Source organism: Calliopsis andreniformis, chromosome 5, assembly GCF_051401765.1.
Source record: "Calliopsis andreniformis isolate RMS-2024a chromosome 5, iyCalAndr_principal, whole genome shotgun sequence".
Lineage (NCBI taxonomy): Eukaryota > Metazoa > Arthropoda > Insecta > Hymenoptera > Andrenidae > Calliopsis > Calliopsis andreniformis.
In genome coordinates, this window is record NC_135066.1 from 9,743,690 (window position 1) to 9,771,404 (window position 27,715).

The window sequence follows — 27,715 nt, forward strand, 5'->3', positions numbered from 1 at the left end:
GGATGTGCATATAAAAATCTAAATAAATTGAATTTATCACTTTTTCGGTAAATATATTTAGACTATTTTTATAATTACCGACATAAATGACAAAGAACATTCTACTTTCGTTTTTCATTCTTTTTTACCGCAGGATCGTCGTGAAATTTTGCAATTAAACAACAAATGTAACGAACTGTTAACAGGCATAAATTAAAAAAAAATGCCTTTTTTTTATTACTGCAAATAGTACCTTATATAAAATTAGGATAATTACTAACATATGTAAAGTCATGCCAAAAATCAGAGAATATAGTGAACAAGAAGCCCTGAAATTAGATGACTGTTTCAAAGAAACTTTAGCACGAGTTAGACCTTACATATTAAATTTGACATCTGCAGAAAGTGCACTTTTATGCAAAATGTGGCTTGATAAATTGAATACTGCTACTACACAGCGTCGTCTAAGAAATGAATACCTTTCACAATTATGTAAGCAATTGAAAACAGGTCGTATTGAAGGGATTTTTAGCAGACCTCCACCCAATGGACTTCTTCTACCATTTCCTAAGTCGTATCATATGGTATTTATATTAGCATTCGTGAAATTTCTCGTAATAAAAGAAAATAATCGATATATACTATAGGTTTGTATTAGTTCGTCTCTAAGTGATATATCAGATTATGCCATAAAGCCTCATCGTAGTTGTTTGAAACCAAGTGCAAAATGTATTCAACATCAGCGAAGTAAAGCATTATTAAAGCATCGCATGATGGATAATATGAGTACGAATCAATGCTTGAATGCTCTTAATAATTTATCAAATGGTTATTTTCATAATCAAAATATAATAAAAATATTATTACATACTAACACACTGAGTGTTGCATATTATTACAGAGTTACATGTACAAAACGAACACCTAAAGAATCAGTTACTAGACTATCCAGAGTATCATAATAATAGCATGAATAATCATTTATCTGCAAGTATTAGTCAATTAACTTCTGATGTCACTACTTTAAAAGCTAAGTTAGTATATCACTAAATATAACATAAAAGTAGTACTAAAGTATAAGCAACAAAACACTGTTAAAGGCTAACAGATGTGCAAAGGACAAAAAATTCTTTTGAACAATATTATAAAGAAATTATTCAAGAGTATCATTGTACAGTTGTAGAGCAGGTTACTGCATTGAAACAACAAGTAGAGGAAATTGAATTGAAGTACAAGACGTTAGATAATAATATAAGTGATATGGGTGAAAAACTGGAAAAAGTCATCCATGGTAAGGTAAGATATAAAAGTGTTATGTACAATATGAGAACTACAAAGAATATTTTGAAGGATGAGGAAGTTAAAGCAATAGAAACCCAATGGAGAAATGAAATCAAAGCAATGGGCGAACGATGTGATACATTTGTGGTAGAAAAAAGCAAGGAATTACAAATAAAGCAAGAGTTGCTTGAAAAGAAGAACCTAGAGTTGTCATTAAAAGATACAGAAAGAAAAGAAGAAATTGAATTGCTGTCTAATAAGATTCATGATTTAGAAACAAAATTGGAAATGAAAATTAGAAATGTATCCAACTATAAACAGCATAGAATATTATTACAAAATATTAATATATTATGAAATACATTGTTGCATAATATTTTATTTATTTTAGGAAGATAAATTACAAACAATGCTGCTTGAAAAGTATACAATGTTGAAGGAAGAATTTAACAATATAAGGAATGAAACAGATCAAAATGTTCAAAAGCAAAATCAGAATCTAACGTGCAAGGTTTCTGCATTGAAGAAATCTGTCTCGAAATTAGAAAAGTCTAAAGAAAAACTTGGGTACGAGTATGAGAACAAAATGTCGCTTATCATCAAGGTAATTAATATTAGAAAATGATTATTGGCGCGATACTATGTTATTTTTAATATTGCAGAACAAGAATTTGGAAATAAAAGCTCTACAATTGCAATTACAAGAACAAAAAAACGAATTATGTACATCTCTAAACATGAAGAAACAAAATGAAATGGATAGCATGGTTGCGTTATTGGAAAAACAATACAAAACGCGTTTGGCTGAAATAGAAGCCATGTCGGAATCTCAAATTCAGGAATATCAGAGGGTAGTGTACAACATAAATGTTATTTTAAAAGTAAATAATGATATATATAACGATAATGGATTAATAAAAAAGTTTTAAAAATTGCAGAAAATATGTGAACTAGAAGATCAAGTACTTAACATGAAGAAATTTTGATTAAAACTTATAGCATACTGTATCTTATATTCTAATTTGTGTAACATATTTTAATTACTGTAACTGTATACAATACTTATTAATAAAGAGCATAAAGGTAATCCAAAACATTACTTTTAATTTTCCCGGCAAATAAAGTGTTACGTAAGTTGAGGAATGGTGGCGTTGTTGTATACATTACTATGGCAACATGTACACCAACTAAACTGTCAAATGCAAAAGGAAATTACGTTCTATTGAATTAAAATTTCCAACATACTCTGATACATTCATCCATGTGTTTATATAAATTTTCCACAGACTTTTTAAAATAAATGTGCATATAAATCTGTAACTTTCATACGGATGAAACATTTTGTAGTATGTAACAGTGGTTTATGAATGTATTTTTAAAATGATGAGCATTTCGATTTTTATATTTTTTGCCGATAAAAAAGAATTGTTTGTTGATGAAGTTAAAGAATTTGTTTAAATACTTTTAACAAGATATATGATAACCTATTCATATGACTGTTTTAAGATTAATAGTGAAAATAGAGGGATTAATAAATAACAATGTCGTTGTACTTTGATACCCGTGTACAAAATCCAGAAATAGCATCAATAAGTACTCACGCGATTTGGCATGCTAATTATCCGCTGTTAGGAGTTGCTGCTTATTCTCAGGATAAGGGTGGTTTTGTGACTATTTACGATGATCAAGGAGAGCCACTTCAGGATGTGGAATCACCTAGGCATTCTGTGGCTCAGGTCACTGCTCTGGGATGGCATCCAGAGAAGAGGTGGCTTGCAGCAGGATGGGAAAGTGGAGAACTACGGGTAAAGAAATTTTAGTAATTTTATAGAAGTAGTTAGATTATAGTAGCTAGAATAAAATCATATTTAAATTTATGCAAATGATTGTTTAGATATGGCCAGGTGACACTGGTAGTATTGAATTTAATATGATTGTCACTCCACATCGTGATCCTATCAATATTCTACAATGGAGTCAGCATGGTGGAAGACTAGTGTCTGCCGACTCAGCTGGATCCATAGTTGGTTGGAAAATTGATTCCAGAGGACAATTATTGATGATGTTTCATCATGAGTTAAAAGACTCATTTGCACAGATAGTTTTCAAAACTGTTCCACCAAAATCAATGATTGATATAAGGTAAATACTGAAGTATTCTGTATTCGTATCTCTTTTGTATAGAAATAATTAAGAAATGTTAATCATTTTTTAGTGGTTTAGCAAAAGCTGCAGTTGCAGGAGATGAAAGAGCATTGGATATATTTAGTTCTTGGCGTCCTAGAACTGCTGCACCAACAACAGTTGTAACTCAAAGGGATAATCACGCTTTTTATATTGGAACTAACAATGGTGTGATATATTTTGTTGATAATCAAGGGCAGTGTACAGAAGTTCTTAGCATGAATGGTGCAGCATTACAGTTTCTGTTGCATCATCAAACTAGAGATTCCCTTATTATTATGACAGAGGGTTTGAATATAGGGCACTTTCAGACAGATCCTATTACTGGACGGCTTTCTGAGCTGACAAAAGTGAAACTTAGCAGTAGGTGCGATATTTCGCGAATTGGTACAGCATTGTGTTGGGCTGGTGGAAATATTTTAGCAATTCTCACAGGAGAATTAGGTGTTCGCTGTTGGGATCTTCATACAGGCGATACCTATGTACTATCTCCTCCAGATTCATCTACTGGAAATATGGCTACACCACAGGAAATCTGTACAAGCATAGCTTTTTGTAAAAATAATAGTACACTGGCAGCTGGAACAAATTTGGGAACAATTTATTTATGGAAACGTAAAGTTGAAATCGATAATGATGAAAATGGTTGGCCAAGTGTACCAGAATCTTGTAATATCCATGGCACAGTGAAACAACTCACCTGGGGAGCTACTTTATTGAGAAGCCCGCTTCTCGCAGTTAATTGTATCACAAATGTCTTTATATTGCATCAACAACCAATGTGTGCTGCATTCAATGATGAAGTTTGTGCTAGTCAACTTAGTCCTACTAATATTTTGATAGAAATTGAAGAACTAACTCATTCTCTCAAAACTGACATCCAAGTGCAGCTTGTAGCAGTTAACAAGGAATACATTGCTGTTTCTTCGGGTAGACAAATTGTAACTTACAGACTTCACAGAGAAAATTCTATAAATACTAGCACAATTGCGAATTTCAATTGTGATACTGAAAAGATATTGATATACGAACACACTTTAATTGTTTTGACTCCTGTGGTTATACAATTACGATCAATGGAGGGTACAGTCATTCAGATGCTACCTACATTGCCAGAAGAAGGAGAACCGATTACAATGGATCTCACAGGACAATATTTAACGGTTGCGTCTTTGAATGGTATATTAAAAATTTGGGACCTGAGCAAACGAGAAGCAAAGTTGCATACTAGAGCAATGACAGCTTATGAAGCAATCAGTGATTTTGCCGAAATCATCGAGGCAAAGTGTAATGCGGATTGTCGTTACGTGTCTATTACCGTTGCTATGGCTAATTTAATGCCTAGTCCGACGTTATATCTTTGGGATATAGAAAGCGATCAGATGCATGAATTCGATTTTGCAGAGTCCAATGACTTCGATGAAGATGACACTTCTCTAACTGCAAAATGTAAAGGAAGATTAGTTACTGCTCATTGTTGGGACATAGAAGATCCAAGATTACTGGTATGTCGTGCACAAAGAGTGGAATCTAGAGATTCGAAATACTCCTCGAAACAAGATAGTGAAAATAAATTTGATATTACAAAAGTACCTGTAGTTTTGGTATCAATGTTTGCTACCTCAGATCACGGAATTGTCGTACAGGATATAAAATCAATGAAGGATGAAAACTGTAAAGTATTAGGTGTTCACGCTCCGTACATTGTTATCTTAAATTCTGAAAAGACGGCAAATAAAAATAGTAAAGTAACGAAGTTGCTTATGAGAGACTTTGAGGAATTGGGTACATGTGATACAGTGGTAAAAAAAGCTGTATTAGATTTCAGTTTTTACATCAGCATCGCTAATATGGACGAGGCCTTCAAAGCGATAAAGTCGATTAAAAATGAAAGCATCTGGAAAAGTTTAGCAAGGATGTGTGTAAAGACGAAACAGTTGAATATGGCCTTGTTATGCTTAGGACATATGAAACAAGCTAAAGCAGCGAGAGCGCTTAGAGAAGCCATGCAAGATGATAGTTTAAACTTGGAAGCAAAGATTGGGATATTGGCTGTAGAACTTGGGTTATACAATGATGCTGAACGCCTTTTCCGCGAAGGAAAAAGACTAGATTTATTGGGAAAGCTTCTAGAAGCTCGGAATAAGTTTAAAGAAGCTATAGAATTGGCACGAAATGAGAACAAAATTTGTGAGAAAACGAGCTACTACAATTATGCAAAGGCTCTAGAACAAGAAGGCAAAATAACAGACGCTATTGAAATGTATACTAAAGCTGAGTGTCATAGGTTTGAAGTTCCAAGAATGCTACTTGGAAGACCTAGGGAATTATTGGCGTATCTTAACAATTCTGACGATCCAGAAATAAAAAATTGGTACGCGCAATACATAGAATCATCGGGAGACATGGAAGGAGCTTTGCGTCTATATGAACAAGCTAAAAATACGTTAGCAATGACAAGATTACTTTGTTATTTTGGTAGGGATGATGAAGTTAACGATTTAGTGTCTCGTACAAACCATGCCGCTTCTGCGTATCACCTAGCCGCTCACTATGAATCTAAGAATAATGTAATACAAGCTATTCACTTCTACACTATTGCTAAAGCGTACACGAACGCCATTCGACTGTGCAAAGAACATAATATGTTCGAAGAATTATGGCCCTTAGCTGTATTGGCATCAAGGCAATCGCAAATAGATGTAGCAAAATATTATGAAGAAAACGATCAGCCAGATAAAGCGGTTTTATTATACCATAAAGCTGGTCTGTTGCATAAAGCTCTCGATATTGCATTTCAGACCAAACAATACAGTGCCTTACAACTTATCATTATGGATGTTAATGCAGACTCTGATCCTGCTTTGATAGAGAAATGTGCTGACTATTTCGTGCAAAACGATCAAATAGAGAAAGCAGTTGATTTACTAGCTACAGGAAAAAAGTATATGGATGCACTACAGTTGATACAACAGCATAATATTTTGCTAACAGAAGACTTAGCCGAAAAAATGACACTGGATAAGGTTGATAGTAATATGGAACACGAGAAAATTCGTATCTTAATATTGGAGAGAATCGGTGAAATTGCATTCGAACAAGGGAACTATCATTTAGCAACAAAGAAGTTTACTCAGGCTGGCAATAAATTAAGAGCTATGAAAGCATTACTGAAATCTGGCGATACAGAAAAGATTTGTTTCTTTGCTCAAGTTTCTAGGCAAAGAGAGATCTATATCATGGCAGGGAATTATTTGCAATCGCTGGACTGGCAAAATCAACCGGAAGTATTGAAAAATATCATCAATTTCTATTCCAAAGGAAAAGCAATGGATTTATTGGCTAATTTCTACGTCGCCTGTGCTCAAGTGGAAATAGACGAGTTCCAAAATTATGAGAAGGCTCTTGATGCACTGAATCAAGCCAGTAGGTGTCTTGCAAAGGTGACTACTCCTAGGGATCCTGATATACACAAAAGAGCTGTTGATCTCGTGAATAATAGAATAGCAACAATTAGACGCTACCTAGACATTAAGAAGTAAGTAAATCTTAAATATTATATTAAATATTGAAATATTATGCAATAATATTGTTAATGAAAACTATTATTATAGATTATTTGACAGAGGTGAGACAGGACCAGCAATGCAACAGGTGCGTCAGCTACTCGATTCACAAGGATCTGATCTGGAACAGTCTGTACGTCGTGGTGACTTATTTGCAACTATAACACAGCATTACATAGATATCGGCGAGGTTGATAATGCACGTGCCACTATAGAAGAACTGAAACGTATAGTACCTGGAATTAATTTAAGTTATTACTACAATGAAAGCATGTTAGAAGCATTAGGTTATAAAATGAAAGTTCAACGCCAAGAAAGCTCCGATAGAGAAGACGATATCGAGGAACTGTTAGGTGAATAAGTATCAAATAGATGATTACATCTATATTTTAACTTGAAATTATACTCCGTCCAGAAATGTGATTATAGCTGTTAAGCATGTGGTGCTGTTTGATTTTCTCAAAATATTTATATGATATTGTATTTTAAAAAATATATTGTAAGTAGTTTGTGTGATTTGAGATGTTAGTACTGGATTATTGTGATTAAACCTGCAATTACTTATGGATTGCAACAAGAATTTAGAAAAAAACCATCATTTAACGTTTATTAGTCAGATTTATACAAGAACAATCTTATTCTTTACTATTTTATCGTGTTCTAGAAAATAAAAGTTTAGAAACAGTCGCGCTTTAGACAGTAACCAGCAACTCGTACACTGTCAAGTTTCTAATAGATACAATAAATAATCAAATCTTAAAGACAATGAAAGGAATGAAACGAAACACATACACTGATTATTATTACTGAATAAAAAAGAAAATGACGAGTCAAACAAGTGGTTTTCGGTCGGCATTCACTAAAATATCTTCCACGACATGGAGTCGAATCACTCAAGGATTGAATGTTATTAGCCTACCTTGGTCCAGCACTATAAAATTCCATCAGTGATTATAATACAGTTTTGTAATGTTAAATTTTCACCTCGGTAATCACGAATGTCTCAGACACACTGAATCAGACGAAAATTCAAACAGCTTTCTCTGGCGTCGGTTTTTTGCATGGAGACGCAACTTCTGTCTCTGGTTCGTCGGCTTTCCGTTTCTTACGCACCAAATGAGATATGTCACTAGCCGGTTTTTGAACTTTTGGCGCAGACCCTGTGTCACTACCGCTTGGACCAGCACCATTAGAACAACCGCCAGCTACTTTGCTTTTAATACCCTCTATGACCAATTTACAGGCCTCCTGTTTGAAATCTTTCATATCAGATATCTTTTCCTGGATCTCTGGTAGAAGTTCTTTCAACTCTTGTATCTCTCCCTCTACTGTATAGAAGGAATCATCAGTCTTTGGGGGTTCCTTAATCTCTTCCAGCTCTTTGATGCGCGCCTCTAGCAACTCAGTGGCTTTGTGGAACTCCTCGATGCTGGCGTCGAACTCGTTACCTAGAGAATGGGCTAACGCAAGCTGATAGTGAATCTCAGCTATTGCCCTGGGTTCACGAGGTTCGATTTGTTGTAGCAGCTCCAGACAACGATGCAGATCACTCAGAGCACCTTGGAAGTTTCCTCCCTCCATGGCCACCTCCCCTAACAACCGATAAGTATCAGCCAGTAGTTTCCAGCCGGGCTGACCGCGTTTTAGCAGCACCAACTTTGCCAGCTCCAAAACTTCCCAAGCAACCTTTAATTTTAAGATAAACATGTAATTTCTATCTAATATACTACCTTGCAATTATTAGCATCAGTTGCGATTTATATAGGGTGTCCCATTGTTCTTTTTTAAATTGATTTCGGGATGAAATTCACTGACGAATAGTTTACAAAATGCAAATGTTCAAATGCGTTACATACTCCGTATAATAGATATTTCTACACGTGAAAATATAACTTTCTCTTTGATAGTTTCTTATCTTATAAAACATAGTAACAACAGTAATCAAACAGCATATCAAAATTAAACGTAATTACGAGCAGAAAATTTATATCGAACTTAACCGAAGCTTAAATCTATTTTAACATAAAAAGATAAATCTTATTAGACACAATTATCTAAAAAGAAGAAATATAGGCAATATTTATTATTCATATACCTGTAAATTATTCACTTCGTCTTCCTCATCCTCTTTCCCAATATCCTCAGAATCATTATCCCCGTTCTCCTTCACCTCTCCGTTCTGTTCACTCGAACAAGATGGCCCATTAGCGTGATTCATTTCCTTGCTGGATCCAGCTGTAGCTTTCTCTTCCTCCTTTTGTTTCTGTTCCGTGACCTCATCACCTTCGATCTTTTTAGAATCAGATTTCTCTGCTTCTTCTTTCTCAGCACTAGGCTCTACCTTCTCTTTCTTTTCTACTTCAGTCTTTGTAGGCTCTTCTGTGGGCTTTGATTCATCAGCCTTAGTCTCAGAAGTACTTTCCTCTTTTGATTTATTGGTAGCGCGCTTTTCATCCTCTTCCTCTTCCTTCTCGTCCACATTGCTCAGTTTCTCATCCTCTGCTTCTTCCTCGTCCTCGTCATCCTCCTCTTCAGCATCTTCCGTTCCTGGCACCCCACCCCCTAACACCCCAGTTTCTTCTCTCGCTAGGCCGAGGAGAGCGCGGCCATAGAGTAGATAAGGTTCGCCGAGCTCATCCGCGGTGTCACCGTGTTTCTCTGCGAGCAGCTGGCAAGCTTGCGCCAACGCGGTCACAGCCATCGTGTAATCCCGCACTAACAGGTGCCGTTTCCCGTGGGATATCGCGGTTGCTGGGTCGGTGAATGCTGCATTTTCAGCGACGTCGGCCATCTGCAACAACAAACGCACATGATTGCTCCTATAAACTCTGCATTAATTAGTCGAATGCAGTCGAATTTTCAGGTAATAGAGGAATCATTTTTTCGGTAACACTAGGCTTCTGAAATTGAACTTCATTTATGGCAGCCTTCATTATTCGAACACAAATGTTCGAAGATTTCGTTGGCGAGTTATTGATTGTTCAAAAAACGTCGAACGTATTAGTGAAATGTGTCTGACTTGGCTTATTCTACTAACACCGCTGCGTCTGACCTCGCGAATGATGCGGGCAGTAAAATAAGTCTCCAAGTCAGATAAATTTTACGCGCACTTTAGGCATGCCATTCACGATGAATGGCTAGGAAACAAAGCTTCAAACACACTTTCGTTGTTTTCCATTTTTCTTTTATCTTATTATAGAATCTCTCTTCCAAATTTCTGGCATCAGTTGTCGAATAGGTAATGGGTATTTTGAGAGAAAGAAATGAATATAAATAGGATAATATAGTTCGGTATATTATTATCGTTAACTAATAACGAATACATAATCGCTTAATTTAAACTTAATGTTGAACTGAAAATAACTAAATATTGAAACTCATCAATTTCCTTATGAAGAAGTCAATCAAATCCTGCAGAAATGAAACAGCTGCGAAAGGAAAAGGAAGTTCTGTTGGTAGAAGCTCATAAGTGTGATGAGAGATCTCAAGTTCATGGAAACTTTTCGGTCGTAGCTCTCGATGACTCTCTATACTCAGTGCGGGACAATAAAAAAGGAGACTCTCAGATCGTCTACTCACGACGACGTCCACTACTCTAATGTCATGATGCAATTAAAACGTGTACAGAATATTCCACCCACGCGTGAAACGTGTCATACTTTCTACGTGTAGTGCATATAAAGTGTCAGAATGCGTTCCCCTGGCGTGCAATGTGCTTATATCAACGTTGATTTAGCAGATTCGGAAAGCTCCAAATGTCGCACAAATTTAACGATCGCTAACTGCATGAGTAACTCGAACTACACGGTTAGAATAACGAAGAGGGACTTTGAAATGCCCGTTAAGTAATGTATCAGCATTAAAACGATTGGAAACAGATAGCTGTGATCATATTGGCCTGACTCCGATGCAAATGGACCATTGGATGGCTTGAGAAATTGAGTGAAATGTTGGTGGACTTTCAGACGAGGAAGATAAGTCAAATTTTGGATTTTAGAGATTCTGGGTACTCTGAGGTTTCAAAATATTGGTCGTCTCAATTGATCATAAATGTTACATAGACGTTAGAGAAAATTTAAAGTTATAAGCAGTAAGAAGTCTTCAATACTTTGGGTTTTTATCTTGATAAAATTTTAAATGATTAGAAACCTTAGTTTTAATGAAACTCTGCACCAGGTTGTGTTTTATCCGTAATACCGAAAATGAAAATTAATTTGACCCATCAAGACTGATGCAATCCTTATTCAACAAATAATTTCTACTCCATTTACAGCGAAAGAAAAATTTATTAATTTACATTTTTGTAATTATTGTTTAAGGCATAAAATAAATAGAAAAGTATAAAAAAACAGAGTGTAAAAAAAACTTCTTGTTAAACATGCATGTGAAGACAGTCGCATGGTAGATAGAATATTGTGCAAATACTATTCAAATATTTTACTATACATAAAATCAGAGAAATATGTATTCAAATCAGTCTCGAGTCTAATTAAAATACAAATCGTATTTGCAATATAGCATATTTTTTGCAAACTCAAACAAATATCTCCAATAATAATACAAAATAATATTATCATTTCATATTACCGCAATTAAAAAAAACGGTTCAAGAAAACACTTTTATTTCTAACTTCAAATACCACTACCCCATCTGATCAAAAAAAGGTGGACCTAACGAAAGCTGTAACATAAGAAGCCACGCAAAGGGGAAACAGAGAAAACCTGAGTACTCACGAGACCGTCCCAAACAGGTCAGGATAAGGGACCACGAACAGACCGAGCCAAGGACTACCCGCAGTGGAATATACAATGGATCAGACTCAAGTTTGTTCTCCGCAGAACGGACAGGTGGCCGTGGGAGCTAGGGTCTGTCGAACATGTCTGATAGGGTTTGGCAAGGAGGGGAAAAAAACGGCTATAAAACGGTAAGATGGTTAAACGACAATGGTCCAGCAGGGGAAAGAACGACGGATAAGAGGCGAAGGAGCAGAGAGGCAGAGAAAGGGCTGTGGAGAAGCAGAAGTGGGTTGTCTGCAGCATCCGGGTGGGGTGATACGTCGGTCGATTTTCGTGCGCTTCGACGCAGAACGGAGAGGGCGTTCTGGTCGTTTTGCCCCCGTCGACTTGGTGGAGGAGTCGCCGAAAACAGACGGGCTCTGTGGGTGTCGATTGGTCAGTGCGTAACTGGCAACTGTCGGCGCGGTGTGCGGGTTTCTCAGTGGGCTGCCAGCGGTCGCCCTGGACACCACCTGCATGGATGGAGCCTACCCGTGTACCCGGGGCCCCTGGCCGACGTCTCGTTTTCCTCGTTGCCACGCTGGCCCTCACTTTGGCAGGTAATCGGTCCACCCTGACTCCGTCTACCACGATCTTCCTTTTCTTCTCTCGTCGATTTTAACTCTGCTGTGTTTTTGTTTGGATCACAACCGGCTTTGGTTTACGCGGAAAGCCTTACGTAATGAATGATAATGCAGATTGGTCGTTGTCCATCGTATGTTCGATGCATGTTGAATTAAGAAAACAGAGGTTTTATTTGAAGCTAGTATTTGTCGGTCTTGCCCATGGGGATTCCCCTGGCACGCGATCAGCTGATCTTGAGGGTTCATATAGTACTGTTTCGTGTGGCGTTGATTTCATGTGGCGTTTAAAGGTGAATTAAACATTGATAACAGGGACAACCATTTTTGTGCTTTTTGATGGAGTCAATGCCTTTTGTTCTTTTGCAGCTTGTACGTTATCGTTTCGTTTTATCTGACGTCGCTGCATCATTTTTGGGTATAACGTAACTTCTATGAGTGGATAGAGATGTTATTATTATCGCTGGTCTTTGTGATATGAGCGAATGATATTAAGTAGGCGATTCTTTATTTTGAACAATGCCAAAGGAATCTGTCGATAGTTGGATGTCTTCGATGAACGTGTGGAGTTCGCTTGCTTGTGTTAACAGACAATCGATGTCCATTGCTGTCAGCGTGCCGATTAATTTTGCATCGAAACCTCTCGCATAGCGAATGATAGCTAGACGGAGAATCGATGATCCGGAACACGTGGACGATGCCTGTTATTCGCCTAAAATGAGACGTGCTTCGAAACATCGCTGCAGTCCACCCTATCTCATTCTGTCTGATCATTAGGGATGGAATCAAGTACCTTGCAAGTAGGTTTGAACTTTGATTGGATTCGAACCTTTTACAAGTATTGTAGAAAGCAGAAACAACAGATACTCTCAAGTATACTTGACCCTAAATGAGATTTTGTACCGTCTATGAGTACTTTGGGAAACGAAGGAAATACTTTTAAGAAAATTTTAACACTTATCAAGCAGATTTGAAACTTACCAGAAATTCCATACTTCTTTGAATTACTATTTCTGTGGTATTTTTAAAATCAATTTATGATGCTATCTATGCATGATTCAGTTATAAACTAGGAACTGAAATTATAGGGGCGTGAAAGACTTTGATGTGGATATATTTTTTTGTAAAATTGCATTACAAATTTTACAAAGCATTTATAGAAATAGACTAAAACTGAGAATTGTAAGTGTGTTGGAGCATGGTCTTTAAGTTCATTTTATAGGAACATAGAACGACAAAAAGTAGAGGATGCCTTGAGAGAAGCGTGCAAGGACACAATTGGCCAAATCGCAGATATGAAACCATCCGAGCATTAGTTATCAGAAAAGTAATCAAGAATTCAGTTGTTGTGGAGAACATCGTTTCTGTGTCTTCAACTATCACTACTATTTACCCTTCGTTTTTTTCTTTTTTCTACTTTGTCTCGTACTTCCGAAACGAAGCTTGAATATTTAAATTGACCCAGACTTGTAAATACAATACATATTAAACTTGAACCCATTTCTACTCATCATGTCTATGCTTGGCGTAGATAAAATCTACCTTCGCTGATCAATGGTTTTGTACTGTCCAGCCTTGGTGGCGCGTTTCTCTCTGTAAACAAGTTAATCTACCAGAGATCTATGAAAATATGGAGGTCTTTTTGCTGACTGTTACATTGGACTAACCTTGGTAGCTTTCAAGCGACTTTGAAAACAGGATCACAACTATTTTTCATTGCTTCCAGCGATCGAGAAGATCGCAAAGAATTTCTTTCTATCCGTTTAATAATTCCTTGAGATCCAGCGAGTTTCTTAACGTTCAAGTCATAGCAATGCCGAGGTTCATTAGCGTCTCCTCTGTCTTGAAAATTCTCGTAACCAGAGGGCTAGCAACCACCGGTTGAACTCATTCATGTATCGTACACTTTTTCAGCATGGTCACTCGAGAGAAGTGCCTTGTTACTCTTGAGGATCCTCGTTATTAGATTTCTTGTAGAATTAAATTTTTGACCCTTCACAGAGACAGGCTGATCCGTTGGAGATGAAGCCTCTTCTTGAGCTTCTTGTGGAAAGTATTAAAGGAAGAAATTCACGTTTATTGGCATCGATCTCGACTAACATCAAACAATCGTTCCTTTTAATCTTCTATAATGGGATTACTTAGAGGAGGAGATCGAATGCAGTCTTTTTATAGCAGCAATTTTTCAGTTTTTCATGCGAGAACTTGTTGCAAGTGGAAACGAAACGTAGCTCGGAGTTATGGAGTACTTCAGTAGTAGATCTCAGCATACGATCAGACGTACCTTCTGCAATTGTTGGGTTTTATCGCTCATTGCAGAGATTTTTAGTTGTATGTTTCTTCGGATAAATTTGTAGAATTAGAAATCCCAAGAGAACTGTTATGCTGAAATAGTAATCCCTCCTTAGCTAGCTTCTCAGTAGGAAGATCTACGTACTCTCTAACTTGGCCATTACATCCCTTTAACTTATTTGTATTACATGGTGAAATACTTGCCTAAATTTTTCTGGCTCAAGAGTATTTTATGATTCGATGTTACTATTAGTGCTATTAATTATGTATAAAAATTGTTAAATGTCAATGTCAGTCAATACATTAAGGAACATATGATCATTAATTACTATAGTTGTCATTATGCTCTGTAAAAGAACAAAAGAGGATTCATTTTTAAGTATAAAAGTGTTTTTATGATTCTTTAACTCTAGTAGAACAAACGTGGATTACTGAAGCCCCGAATCAGGAATGACCCAGCTTTGTCTTATTCAGACCCATCTTCCGAGGGTTAATTTATAAGGTCATGCTATTCGGCTAAATCTCCATCCCTGATTTTCTGACACTCCATTAACCTTCGTCAAGCTGAGGTCACTCAAAGACCTCAGTACTATTAAATTCAAGCCTTCATATTTTCAAATATTTCAGTTTTCAACTTATAAATGTTCAAAGTCTTTTCAATCTTTTCTTTCAGTTCTTTTTCCAAGTTGTAAGACTTAAATTTTCCAATTCGTAAATTTTATCACTCACACAGTGATTTCAACTGAAGGCATAACTACTTGAATACTCTTAACGAATTTTTATATTCATTTTACAGTATTCTTCTGTGCCTTATTCATAAGCGTGAAAGTTGTCACCTATACGAGTAACAGGGCATTCAAAGTGTTAACAAAGCATCTCAATAACAAGAATCTTCCGATAATGTTTCTGGTATAAGACTCTTATCCTTCACAAAAGATTCTGAAGCTTTAAAAAAACACTCGAATACTATGAATTCCATCGATGGCACTTATTATGCACATTGCCAGTGGTCGATTGTCGGTTTTATAGATTTACAATAACGCGGCGATCTCGACAAAGGAGAGACGATCCTTTCAGAAACGACAGAAGAAAAGATAATGACACTTTTCCACGGTGAACTCTTTGTTCGTGTGTTACAGCGACCGGATTGTTGTGTGGCGCAATAATGTCGGATCACTGGGAGGAGGTGAGCTGGGACAAGGAGGCTCTGACCCACGCGAACGTTACTCTCAAGTGGTACTTAGATGGGCAGGTGGCGATGCTGCAGCACACTTCCAGCCACAGAAATCATCATTCTAGCAGGCGACCGACCTTCCTGGTGCCAATGTATGGCGGTATTTGGATCATGTGCGTCTCCCTCACGGGTAAGCCTTCAAACCAGAGACGATTTATGGGAGACATTATGGGGTACAGTAGTAGAGACTCGTAGCAGATGAATGCTTCAAGGCAGCCATGAAATGAGGAACTTAATCTCGCGAAAGGATCGAAGAATTTCAATTTGTTTATATCTGTGGTTAGAAGAAGGATAATATAGCACTGTTGGAAATTGGGATAATGGATCATTGTTATCCACGCAACACAGAACGCGTTAAATATTTTTAAGCTGGATTTACACCAAAAAACAGTCCGCGAACAGTGTTCTGTTTGTTGGTGTAGACCCAATTTTAAGCACCCCTCTACAGTGTTCTTAAAACCTAATATCGTGGAAGGATTACGTATACGTCAGACTGAGCCACCTACAAAAAGTCACATAAAATTTAATAACTGTTTTAGACTATTTTAGTCCAACAGAGTTGAATTTCGAGTTTAGAACCGAGTGGAAGTTGACCTTTTAATATCGATCTATAATTTCATTTCTGAAGCACAACCCCCATGCAATATTCCCCAAGTATACTAAACGTAGAAATTTCTCGTTGTCCTTTTGAAACTTTTGAAAAATTACGAGCAAAGAAACTTGTGAATTCGTTTCTCGAAGCGTCTTGATGATTCCTATGGATATAGATCTTTTTATGTGCATTTATTTTCATATTTCTCGATATAAACTCGATAGAGTAATATCGAGCACGTTTTCAAAGTCAACTCACTTTCACAGCGTCTTACTTTGATCTTATCAAAAACTGTGGGTGACAGTGCAAGCAGATAGAACTCTTCTACTCTAAATAATCTCAAGCTATAGCATATGTAAGAACAAGGGTACAACGAGGAAACACTGTAATCGAATCGATGCATCTCAACTGACGCGGTGCTTGTACGAATGGTGTTCTATACGTGGATGCCACCTTGACTCTGACCATGCTATCGACCGGTCGATTAGGATCTGAAACATTGCGCTGCTGCTTAGGCATGCCGTGACCGTGAACATCTTCAATGTTCCTTCAGCAAAAGTTCGTACCAATCACTTTCGCCGAATAGACTGCGACGGTTTAAGGAGACACAAGCAGGAATTACGTCTGTTTGGTTGAATAGAAAATTATTATTTATTTATGACTTTGTCAATACTATCAGTGACACAGTGGTGAGAGGATAGATATGTATGCATTTTCTCATACTAAATTATTTTAGAAGATTAACTTTTATCTAAAAGTTCTTTTTTCTTTTTTTTTAAATTGGAGAAATATTCTTTCTTTCTTTTCTTTTGAAAGAAAAAGATCTGTACACATCTATCTATAGCCTTGAATAAACCTATTTCATTGTATTCATCAAGTAAAAGATAATGAAAACTTTTTTAAAACTTTATATTCATGAATTTATAAACTGAATGTTGTTTTAAGGTAGAAAGTTGAGATTAATACTTGCATAAATATTGGGCAATGAAAGTCATGCTTCAATATTGGATATATTTTCATCGAGTAATTACTTTTCCAAAGGCGATAGACAGGTAATTACTTCGAAACAGTTTTTTCATTAAAGACCAACAAAACTCGATATCGATATTGGTACTCGATACTTCGCCTTGTTAAAAAGCTTTTTAAACTCCGTGAATCTAACGCTTATTATAAGTTACAAGTGAAAGAGTCTGAATAAAATTTTCACTATTTATTACCAGATGATTCTATCATTTTATCTGTCTTACTAATTACTCTTGTCCTATAATTTGTCTTACAGCGTACAAATAAGAGTTAATTTAAATAGAATAAAAACACATAAATTAATTATTTGATAGACAAATAATGTTACAAAATAAATCAAGACTTGAGATATACATGATTTGTGTCATGAATGTGAAAAACTAAATCAGTGAAATGTGGCTGTGAAATCAATACAAAATTTTCTATAATTTTGCGTATACTTCTGTTTTTAAATTAAGGTAAAAAAGAAGTATAAAGATATCGTATACGCGCAAGAACCCAGCCATAAATAAAAAATATTCTCAAGACTTTTATTTTCAACTTATAACAATTGTCTTAGGTTCGATATGTCAAATATGAGAAAAATAAGAGAAACATTTCTGATTGCTAGAGTTCTCATGTAATTACAAGAGAGTGTGCTATCATTGATCAAGATACTTGTCGTGGTTCTACTTCATTATCTTGAAATGTCGGAAAGAACAATCGAGGTCTATTTTTACCCACAAGAACACAGACCATTTTGATCGTAATGCTTTTTACAGCTATTTTACATCTACCTTCCACCTTCTCCCTGCGAGTATTGAGTGTCCCAGCCTTATAAAAATCTGAAAGGAAAGACTGGTCAGGAATTGTGTCGTTTGTCCCCCGAGGATAATGGACAAAGTGGCCTAGAAAAGGTCAATCGTGGAAAAGTACGAAAGGGTGTGACGCAGATCACTGACCAAATAAATTTAATGTTTGCTCAAAGAATTCTGCTCTGTACATATGTAATTCGAACCAAATTGTGATTTCTTAACAGTTCAATGACTCAATTCTATCCTTACATGATTTTTATAATATTCATTTAACAGACCTTTTATGATTTTTAAATCTTACTCTATTCTATATAATTCGGTATTTTAAATTTTATAATGAACACTTTCACGGTAAATATTTATGTATTTTCTTTTTGACTCAATAATTAATATATTACAATTTATACGAGTTTTATATTTCAACTACAAAGCCTGACCTCGATGAAAAATGTATACCACATAATCTACTATTCTTGCAAAGTAATAAACGAAGAAGGAGTTCGAGATGTTCAGTGAAGCATTACGAGCATTACTTCTTTTCTCGCATTTCTTTGGTACTTGATAAAAATTTCGATATTAATCTTTTCTGTTATATACATGCCTACTGTTTGACAATGAGAGTTTTACTACTTTGAACATTTACTTACGTCAAGTTCAAACACTTGTTCTTTCTAGCAATTAAAAAGTAACATTTAAAAAATGTCTTACTCTACTTGTAAGAAGAACGTAATTTCTGCTATTTCTGAAGAGAACTTCTTTTTGGAGTAATGACATTTTTTGACTAATATCATTATAAATACCTTGGTTAATTAAACGCAGATCTCGTTCGTTGAATTTCGTCAACATATGCTGGGGACGGTAGCTTACAATTAGAGATAAACGAAATGGAAAGCTACAGTAAAAGGGGAGCATTCATCTAGACTCATTAGCTGATTGTTTACTTCATTCATTGTACGAACCTCGTGCTTGCATTTTCAGTCTAATTTTGCACTGATCGAATTCCCAATGATTGAGATATTGAACTCAAATTATCAATCTAAATATGCATGGTTACAAACTAAATCATAGTTAATTGCAAGTTGAAATGGCAACATTTTCTAATATGTTATAACGTTTTAAACCCATGGAAAGAGTTTATAATTTTATACTCCATCATTTTCTTTAAACTCAGTTTTTCATCTCACAAACAGTTATAATTCAAACGGCAGATTCATGTGAAAGAACGACGAAGAAATAATTTATATGAAAGTGCCTGTCGTTTGATCTATTTGATGATTTGTTCTGTTTGATATCGTTTGACTGATTATGAAATGAAAAATTGAGCTTAGAAAAAGTGGCGCTTTAACAGATGAAATAAATTTTTTGCACTACGACACTGTCCAGTTTTTATTATAACCATTCTTTTCTCGTTTCTTCAGCAATTAAGGAGATAATTGGTAGAGTGTTCTGTTCTCCACTGACCGCTCATCGGGATCAATAACTTTCATCGTTAATTCTCACCAGTACGGTGCATTCCTCTTAACGAGCAATTCAATTATTTTGCATTTCATGGAACGCTTCGTTAACGTTCGCGGAGCGTCCTCATTAGATTCAGTGGTGAATTCTCTGACATATTTTTGAGCAACGAACGAAGCAGTTCCACGTCAAAAAATACAACGCAACGACATCGACGATATTGCTTCGAACATACCCTTCCGCGTATTCGATCGAGGAAAATATGGAAACTCGCTGCAACCGTCGACTTCCTACAGCGAAAAGACTTTGTCATTTTTGACGATCGCGCGGTCTTTGTATGCGTGGGCGTGCAATCACAGTTGATTGTATCTTCTAAAGGTTTAATTTTCTCGCTCGTGATAGTCGTTTTGATTCCTACATTCAAGTTTCATCGTGTGGAAATATTTACAGAATCGAGTGGGAACAAACGAATAACGATGAAAGCAACGCGCCTATATTTCGACAAATCTTTTGTTCATTTTTAAACGTGGAATCTGCAAAGTTCTAGATGACAACATGTTAAAAATTGAGTTAGAAAGAAAACAAGTGATCGTATGTTCTATAAAATTTCTTTTCATTGGGAGTTTCGGAAACAAGAAGAATTTTAATACTTTCTTTCAAGCTGCGTGATGTGAACAAATTTTAAAAACCAAGTAAAACTAGGTGAACAACAGTGAAATCAGTGTAATACTTCTTCATTGAAATTTCATAGTATGAAAAAGTCCCCTATATTGAGTGAAAACAGATGATCAGTAGTAAGAATAATTTATCATGATTTCAGATTTTCTTTTAGACAAGTATGCTTTACTAGGAGTATCAAAGGTATGCAGGACAGGTCTTTAATGAAAAATTCTGTAGAAGAAATTCAACGTGTCATGAAATCCTTCTCATTATTAACTAAATTTGACCTTCCAAGAGCATTTGAAGAATTAGTCACGCGTGTACCTGCATTGTTGGTTCGTTTACTATTCTTTCTTGAGGGAAACTTCCCCTGATAGCTTTCGGTCACGCCATGCACGAAACATTACTGTCTCAGGCAGACTATGGACATGTCTGTCGACCTTTGCACGAAAATCACCCAATAAAGCAAAACACATAAATCGTGAAGAAATTTCATGATTACGGAAAATTATTCTCTGGATACATTTAGGTACTATTTACGTCAATATTGTGTTTTCTCACTTGTGATACAGATATAAACCAATTACTGAAGGTTACTAATATTATCTTACAACAGACTGTGTTTAAGCTTTCTAGGACTTACACGCGGTTCACATTTTCACATAAGTTTGATTTGCAATAAACATGCAACGAGTAAAGATGAAATTAAAAATGATTGTTACTACCATTGACTGAAATTTAATCGATTACAGGAAAATATGGTTAGAAATATAATATCATGCTTGTAAGAGATAACATTGTGCACTTACAATAATGCAATAAGTATAAAATCCTGAAACTTTGCCATTGGCTGATTCCAATTAATTACATTGGTCTTGAACTCTTATATTATCTCTCTCGTATTATTTTGCTATTTAACTCTTAACTACCAAGGCTTCAAACATATCGGAATACTATTGACCCCTGGGAAATCAAATGTAAGAAGCTCGAGCAAACGAACCAGAAATCAGAATTACTATTATCTCATTTGCTAGTGTTATATCGGCAATATAGTATCAAGAGGTTAATAGAAAGTAAATCGAATGCCTCTTACAAACCAAACTAAAATTCTGAGAACTCTGAAAAGTTTTTAACCAAGTGGAAGTTGACCTTTCAGTATTCACTTATAGTTTCATTTTTGAAGCACTACCCACACTCAATACGATTTTCTAAGAACCCTCAACAAGAAATCCCACGTTATTTTATTTCAATTATTCTGTTCTACTACAGTTTCGAAAATTACGGCTGAAAAGGCTTGAAAATTCATTTCCTGAAATGTTTCTTCGCTCGTCGATAATTCTGAATTTTCGGTTTTACAACAACGTTCCCATGATACATTATTCGTAAAATAATATTAAAGATAATTTTTTAAAATATGATGTAAAGAATTGTTTCTTTCTTTATTATAAATACGAGGGACTGACATTGTAAAAATCGAAAAAACGCGACTGGTTTAACAAGGTATGATTACGGTGCGAGGTATAGCTCTCAAATTGATTATAATCAGAGTTAAAAATACTCTGTAATTATCGTAGTTTAACACTGAATTGTGTTTGGGTTGTTGTCGTGTGTACAAGTTCGAAGGAGGGTAACCTAGACCCAGTGAACTTGGCGCGATCTATTTCTGCTTCAGGATTTGTTATTGCTCAATTCCCGAAGTTTCCGCGGCCTCGGCGGCCACTCGCTCCTCTTCCTGACATTTCACGGATATCCGCGTTCCCAAGTTCACCCTCTTCAACCGGCCGATAGGATTCGGAATCTGATATCGAATTTCACGCTCGAACTATTACCCCATCGACCCGACCACTCGTTACGAGTTAATTAATCGTAAGCAAATTTACTGGCAAACGAGATTCTTATTTAGAGATATAGATCATAATCCTTGAAACGAGGTCAACGTTATCGGATGGAAAATCGTATTTTTATGCGACTGCTATTTCATTCTTTTTGTTCTAATGATTATTGAATATAACATTTACTAGTATTATTAATGTATTATCATTTTATAGTATTGCTACTTCTGTTTAAATACTTTTAACCTTTAATTATCTATGTATTTTTGTATGAACTGGCTACACACTTTACGCTATGGCTAACTAATTTTACCTATAAGAGGATGGATGATATTGAATTATATGTAAGATAAATTTCTGAAATTACTGTAACAAAAAAGACTCGCTACAATAACGTTAAAATTGAATCTTAAAAATCAGGTAAATTATTTGATATTAATAACAGGTTGAGCGATTAAGAATTAATCATGAATATGAATACTAGAAGCGTAAACGTGCTAAATGCATTTTTAAAATTAATTTTCTCAAAAATGAAACGTTGAACAGTTTTCCTTAACATATTTTTTCTTAAAAAATAATTTCCAGTTTGCTGGTATTCTAAGAGTACGACTCTGTAGAAAGTAAAATAAAAATAAATTGTCGGTAATTATACATTTTCTCGTCACAAATTTCTCTCTACCAGCATTTTAATTCACAAGCCTGAACGTTACTAATTCCCTTCTTCGTTTTTAATTATGAAATTGAATATCCTAGCGTGGAAAATGGAGAAATTTCAATTGAAAGTTGGACAGAAAAAAGGAACGAAGGAGAAACGAGGGAAATAAATAAGCGTTCAGTCTTGTTTTTCGATGTGCAAGGGAACAGGGAACAGCCTTAAATGTGTGTCAGGTCCGCATTTCTTTTTTCATTCGCATTTCAGAGGAAGAAATACGACTATTGGATCGGGTGGAATTCCCGCAAAAGAGATGCATTAACTACTTGACACCCGACGAACCACACGAAGAGATTCGTGTCGCCTGGCAAAATCGTGAGTACGATCGACGTTAGCCTTTCTTTTCTTGTTTCACCGATTGCTGATTATTCTTGGCGATATTACAGTGATTGTACTGCTATATACACGAATTCATTGAAGATACAGAAACATTTTTTTGCCTAAAATATATAGACAAAGTTTCTATTCTTTTTAAGTAACAACACACAACTGTTTGAGCACCAATTTTTTGGAAAAAATATTATAAAAATTATAAATCAGTTATTTTAAAGTTAAAATAACTACTTTTTGCAACTGTTTTAATTTAAGAAAGTTGAAAAAAAAGAACATAACGAAATTTGATTCAAGCGACTCTTATCCTCATCGCTAACATTTTCTATTAATTCACGCAAAAAGTCTTAAACGTCACGAAGACACTTGTGAACTCTTAGAAACACTTCAGAAGGAAAGACTTTCCTTTTTTCGCAGGTATGCAGAATTTGAGTATTTCCTGTTCGCTCGTTTGCCTGATCATCCTAGGCACCGCCGTTTTTATAGGATTTTTCGGATTGTGCAGACATCAAATGTCAGCTGTACTCGTCACCGGTGTGATGTACCTTTTGGCGGGTAAGTTTGCTAATAGTATCGCGGGTGAAGGAGTTGTCAGATAGCATCGTGTCACAGTGATAATAGCATTAACCGAGCAAACTTCATCAGTACCTACAGCGTGTTGCGGTTGCGGTCGATAAGTTCGGTGACCGCAAGAATTTCCAAGCATTCCCGAGAACTCAAGAACAAAATCGGCTACTTGATTTAAGGAACGAAGCTAAATACTGTCGGAAAGCTGTAACTTTCAATAGACTGTAGACACTTTATTTAAATATCGTAGTTTCCATTATTTAGACGGAATGTCAGGTAGCAGAGGAAATGCACTAAATCAATGGTCGGAAGCATTTAATTTGCGTCTGTCTGTTGGATATTACATTGGAGTATTAACTTCAACCAGCTTTAAAGTCGTAGCTAGACGAGAGTCTGAATAACTTTTCACGAAGACTTCGAGGTGTTTCCTTAATCAAAGTTTCGCTCTTGGCACTTGTGATTCTAATGAACACGCGATAAAAGGCAAACACCTCTTATCGCTGCCAAGACGTTCTCGAACACGAATCCTGGAGTTTCTTCTTTAATATCAACATTCTTTGACAAGAACCATTTAAATTATTTATTTCGTCCAAGGTGCACTCTAAGTTTGTACGTGTACTGGATTCCAAATGAATTTTCTTATATATTTAGTTACGTTTCTCTTCTGTTTCTTACGATATAATTAATTATTTAAGTGCTAATTGTTGGCAGGGGAGAAAAAGAAGCATTTACTTCGAATACATTGAAGTCATTGTTTCCTACTAAAAATTATGTAAAAGAGAAATTGGAATAATGTGGAATGTAACTGTTACAGCAACGTTCGCCCTGTTCACTCTGACGATAATACATTTCAAGAGAGCACAGGATCGCGGAGCCAGAATATTAAATGAGCCAGAGGATGGTGTGATTGGTGGACCGGCTCCACGAAATGTCCTCAAGGCTAGGCGATTCACCAGCTCCTGGAGCATGGTCTTTGGATGGGGCGGCGTCATAATTTGCACCTTTGCCTCGTTGGCATGGATTGTGCTGAGCAAAATAATGCGCTTTTGCCCCATTGCTGCTATGATCGCGTAGCAGTGGGAGGCCTTCGAGGTCTAAGGTCGTTTACAAGAATTATGACAACGTTTCGATGTCGATAGCCCTTCCGAGTTGCTTTAGCGGAGGAGATGCCCATCCATAAAGAGAACGAGGTCACAGAATCAAGAGTGAAGTTTCTCTCAAGTTCTGAACTTTAAATGGAAGCATCTCCATGGTCTTATAATTGTATAATGTAATTTATGGCTTATGCTGGAAGAAAAGAAGTTATAAACAGGGACTTAAATATTAATCATATCTCAAAAACTAAAAAAGTTTATAAGTACTGCAGAAGCAGTTCTTACGATGAACGAAGTAGTCTTGAAACAGGGTTCGACATTGAAACAAATTCTGAAAGTATTTTTTCAAAAATGAAAGGATGCTTGTAAATGACCACCTTGAAGGCCAAGTTAGTTTGCTTTCACCAAACAGGTAATGTGTATTGCACATTATTTGTCAACCTTATTGAGCCTATCTCGAATTCAATGGAGACACGGCAAAAGTAAGGAGTACAATTTTTGTCCATCGCACCGGATGCAACATTTTGTACAATTTACTAAATAATGTCTAGTCTTCGATAAACAAAAAACATAAATAACCAGAGAACTATATGCGAAGAAGGATTATATAAGATTTTCTTCCCAGTTCGTATTAAATATCAACATATTCAATTCTATACATTTAGATTTCTCATATTTTAAACTTTTTGTACACTTTTTACATTTTTTTTACAATTGTATTATATCTATGCATTTATGTAACCAAAGGCCTTCTTTTCATATAGGTCTTCAAGACTAAAATTAAATATTTCCAGATGCATGAATATGAGTTAACGCATAGGAGAAAAGTAAGCTTTCTGGACTGAAGAAGCATTATATTATAATATTTAGAACAATGCGAAATAGTGTACGTGTTTTCTCCAACCTTGATTTGCAAGCAGATTAGTCAATTAATGTTAAAGTAACAATCTCTTAATTGTTCTAGTCATGCTAATGAGATATATTTTCTATAAATTTCTAATTCAATCTTTTTTATTATGCTCGAATAGATACATTTGAGTTTATATCAGATTTGATTGACAGAATTCAAATATTTTCATATACTTAGGAAATGACAAAGCATTTGTTAAAATTTTGCTTAAAAATTTAAATACAGAGCATAATATGTAATATAGATGCCTATAGTATAATTCGATCGCCTTATAATTAGACAGATAAGCATGTTTGTAATATGCATAGTGTAGCTGTAAACATGTTTAAGGCAATGTAAGCAACGATATGCGTGTTTGCAAGAAGAATTTAGCTTTTGCTATGAATTGTTATAATGATAAAAGGGACTTACACCAACAAAAAATGTATCATATACCAAGGATTGTGAATCGCAACTCGTCCATTAAACTTTAAGAAAAGCAAAGGTGTTTTGAACAAAAAGCACCAACAATACCTGGAGACTAAGTTTTGTCAGTTCATTAACAAGATGAAGAAACATGAATATACTTGCAAAACTTCTCTCCAAGGTTTTATTCAAATGAAACGCATTTTTCTGATAATATTTTCTTGATTATCATATTTTTTACCTGATCCTTGTTATTTGTTATATTGAAATTAATGTATCGTAAATGCAATAAAAAATATGAGCCATGTATAAACATGAAATACCTTTTTACTTCCCCCTCAATGTATACATTTTTAGAAGTCTATAGCTATTTGTAAGTTGGATCATAGATCTATTATTGATAACTTTAGATGAAACTACTAAATTAACTACTAATATATATACATACAAGTATATGCTAATTGTAAGAAACAAAAATACTTCATTTTCTTTTGATAAAAATGAAAAATGAATAAAAGAGAATAAGCTTTCCGTGTATTTCAATATCTCTGAATTGCTTTGTTCACTATTTTTGTACATAATCTCATAAATATATATCGTGTTATGAGTCAGTTGGATGTTTTCGTTTATGTCATTTTCAAAAATAATTCGCGTCTAACAGTAGAACGTTTTAGAGGTTATAAAATACTTTCGAATGTTTTAAAGGTTATTAAAATGGACAAAAATACATCGAGCCTATCGAGTCGATGAGAGGTTATGTTTCGCAAACAATCTTCGCCGAAAAAAAAATATAGATTTCGCATATAACACACCTACATACACTAAGTTATTTCTCTTGTACAACACGGACACGTGATCAATTGTCAGGTATATATACGTACGTACGTACACATTCGTAGCATGCGATATAATGCCCACATGCTCTACACACACGTTGTGTGCACTAACACGTTAATATTTTTCTCATGGATTCAATAATTATACTTTTCATGGTAATAAACAATAAAACTGACAAAAGCACGAACCCATTGAAATTCGAAAATGTATGATACAAAAATGAATTATGTGCTACGTGCATTGTACAGAATAACCGATCGAACTATAGCAACCCCAGTTTGTAACGTATCTTTTCTCTATCTTATCCTCGTATTCGTATAAATATTCCATAACTATACATGTACCGATGGAACAAAGAAAAATAACGATATGTTTGTAGTATAAAGAAAGTGTACATACCTTGATTTTCTTCTAGTTATTTGATGTTTGATGCTTTCTTAACGAATAGACACACGCTTACTGTTTCCTTTCAAGTTGTACAGAGTATTTAGACTATCACGATGCTTCTTTTAACAGATATGATGTGGGAAGACGAGGAAGATTCTGTGAAACGACCGTTATACCAAACAACAGTCTATTACCGGCACGCGTACAACTTGTGCGAGCGTCAA

General features: G+C 35.4%; 4 protein-coding genes across 5 annotated transcripts; 3 read left to right on the forward strand and 1 right to left on the reverse strand.

Moving 5' to 3' along the window:
- Positions 1-272: 272 nt before the first annotated feature.
- On the forward strand, positions 273-2,323 carry LOC143179613 (uncharacterized). The gene is made up of 7 exons (XM_076378927.1): positions 273-563; positions 627-807; positions 881-1,013; positions 1,080-1,275; positions 1,652-1,864; positions 1,923-2,111; positions 2,199-2,323. The coding sequence occupies exons 1-7, from the start codon at positions 273-275 to the stop codon at positions 2,244-2,246; spliced, it is 1,251 nt and encodes a 416-aa protein (XP_076235042.1). The 3' UTR covers positions 2,247-2,323.
- Positions 2,324-2,801: 478 nt separating this feature from the next.
- Rempa (intraflagellar transport protein rempA) lies at positions 2,802-7,597 on the forward strand. Its single transcript, XM_076377573.1, has 4 exons — positions 2,802-3,065; positions 3,155-3,402; positions 3,476-6,982; positions 7,059-7,597. Exons 1-4 carry the CDS (start codon positions 2,802-2,804, stop codon positions 7,369-7,371), a joined length of 4,332 nt encoding a protein of 1,443 aa, XP_076233688.1. The 3' UTR covers positions 7,372-7,597.
- On the reverse strand, positions 7,591-27,715 carry Nasp (Nuclear autoantigenic sperm protein). 2 transcript variants are annotated; one of them, XM_076377575.1, is made up of 3 exons: positions 27,504-27,715; positions 9,106-9,801; positions 7,591-8,696 (listed from the first exon to the last, which is right to left on the reverse strand). In XM_076377575.1, the coding sequence occupies exons 2-3, from the start codon at positions 9,799-9,801 to the stop codon at positions 8,040-8,042; spliced, it is 1,353 nt and encodes a 450-aa protein (XP_076233690.1). In that variant the 5' UTR covers positions 27,504-27,715; the 3' UTR covers positions 7,591-8,039. The 2 variants fall into 2 exon arrangements, with proteins under 2 accessions (XP_076233690.1, XP_076233691.1); XM_076377576.1 differs by lacking the exon at positions 27,504-27,715 and adding an exon at positions 11,745-11,952.
- LOC143178903 (uncharacterized) lies at positions 12,212-26,574 on the forward strand. The gene is made up of 5 exons (XM_076377835.1): positions 12,212-12,346; positions 15,799-16,023; positions 23,169-23,276; positions 23,709-23,846; positions 24,673-26,574. The coding sequence occupies exons 1-5, from the start codon at positions 12,268-12,270 to the stop codon at positions 24,930-24,932; spliced, it is 810 nt and encodes a 269-aa protein (XP_076233950.1). The 5' UTR covers positions 12,212-12,267; the 3' UTR covers positions 24,933-26,574.

Bases quoted from the DNA above. Each gene is read 5' to 3' on its own strand.
- LOC143178903 (XM_076377835.1), top strand. From the start codon at position 12,268: ATGGAGCCTACCCGTGTACCCGGGGCCCCTGGCCGACGTCTCGTTTTC. The intron at 12,347-15,798 runs GTAATCGGTCCA...CGTGTGTTACAG, and splicing joins GCTGGCCCTCACTTTGGCAG to CGACCGGATTGTTGTGTGGC. The intron at 23,847-24,672 runs GTAAGTTTGCTA...TAACTGTTACAG, and splicing joins TGTGATGTACCTTTTGGCGG to CAACGTTCGCCCTGTTCACT.
- LOC143179613 (XM_076378927.1), top strand. From the start codon at position 273: ATGCCAAAAATCAGAGAATATAGTGAACAAGAAGCCCTGAAATTAGAT. The intron at 808-880 runs GTTATTTTCATA...ATATTATTACAG, and splicing joins TCTTAATAATTTATCAAATG to AGTTACATGTACAAAACGAA. The intron at 1,276-1,651 runs GTAAGATATAAA...TATTTATTTTAG, and splicing joins AAAAAGTCATCCATGGTAAG to GAAGATAAATTACAAACAAT.
- Nasp (XM_076377575.1), bottom strand. From the start codon at position 9,801: ATGGCCGACGTCGCTGAAAATGCAGCATTCACCGACCCAGCAACCGCG. The intron at 8,697-9,105 runs GTATATGAATAA...TTAAAATTAAAG, and splicing joins ACGAAGTGAATAATTTACAG to GTTGCTTGGGAAGTTTTGGA.
- Rempa (XM_076377573.1), top strand. From the start codon at position 2,802: ATGTCGTTGTACTTTGATACCCGTGTACAAAATCCAGAAATAGCATCA. The intron at 3,403-3,475 runs GTAAATACTGAA...ATCATTTTTTAG, and splicing joins AAATCAATGATTGATATAAG to TGGTTTAGCAAAAGCTGCAG. The intron at 6,983-7,058 runs GTAAGTAAATCT...CTATTATTATAG, and splicing joins CGCTACCTAGACATTAAGAA to ATTATTTGACAGAGGTGAGA.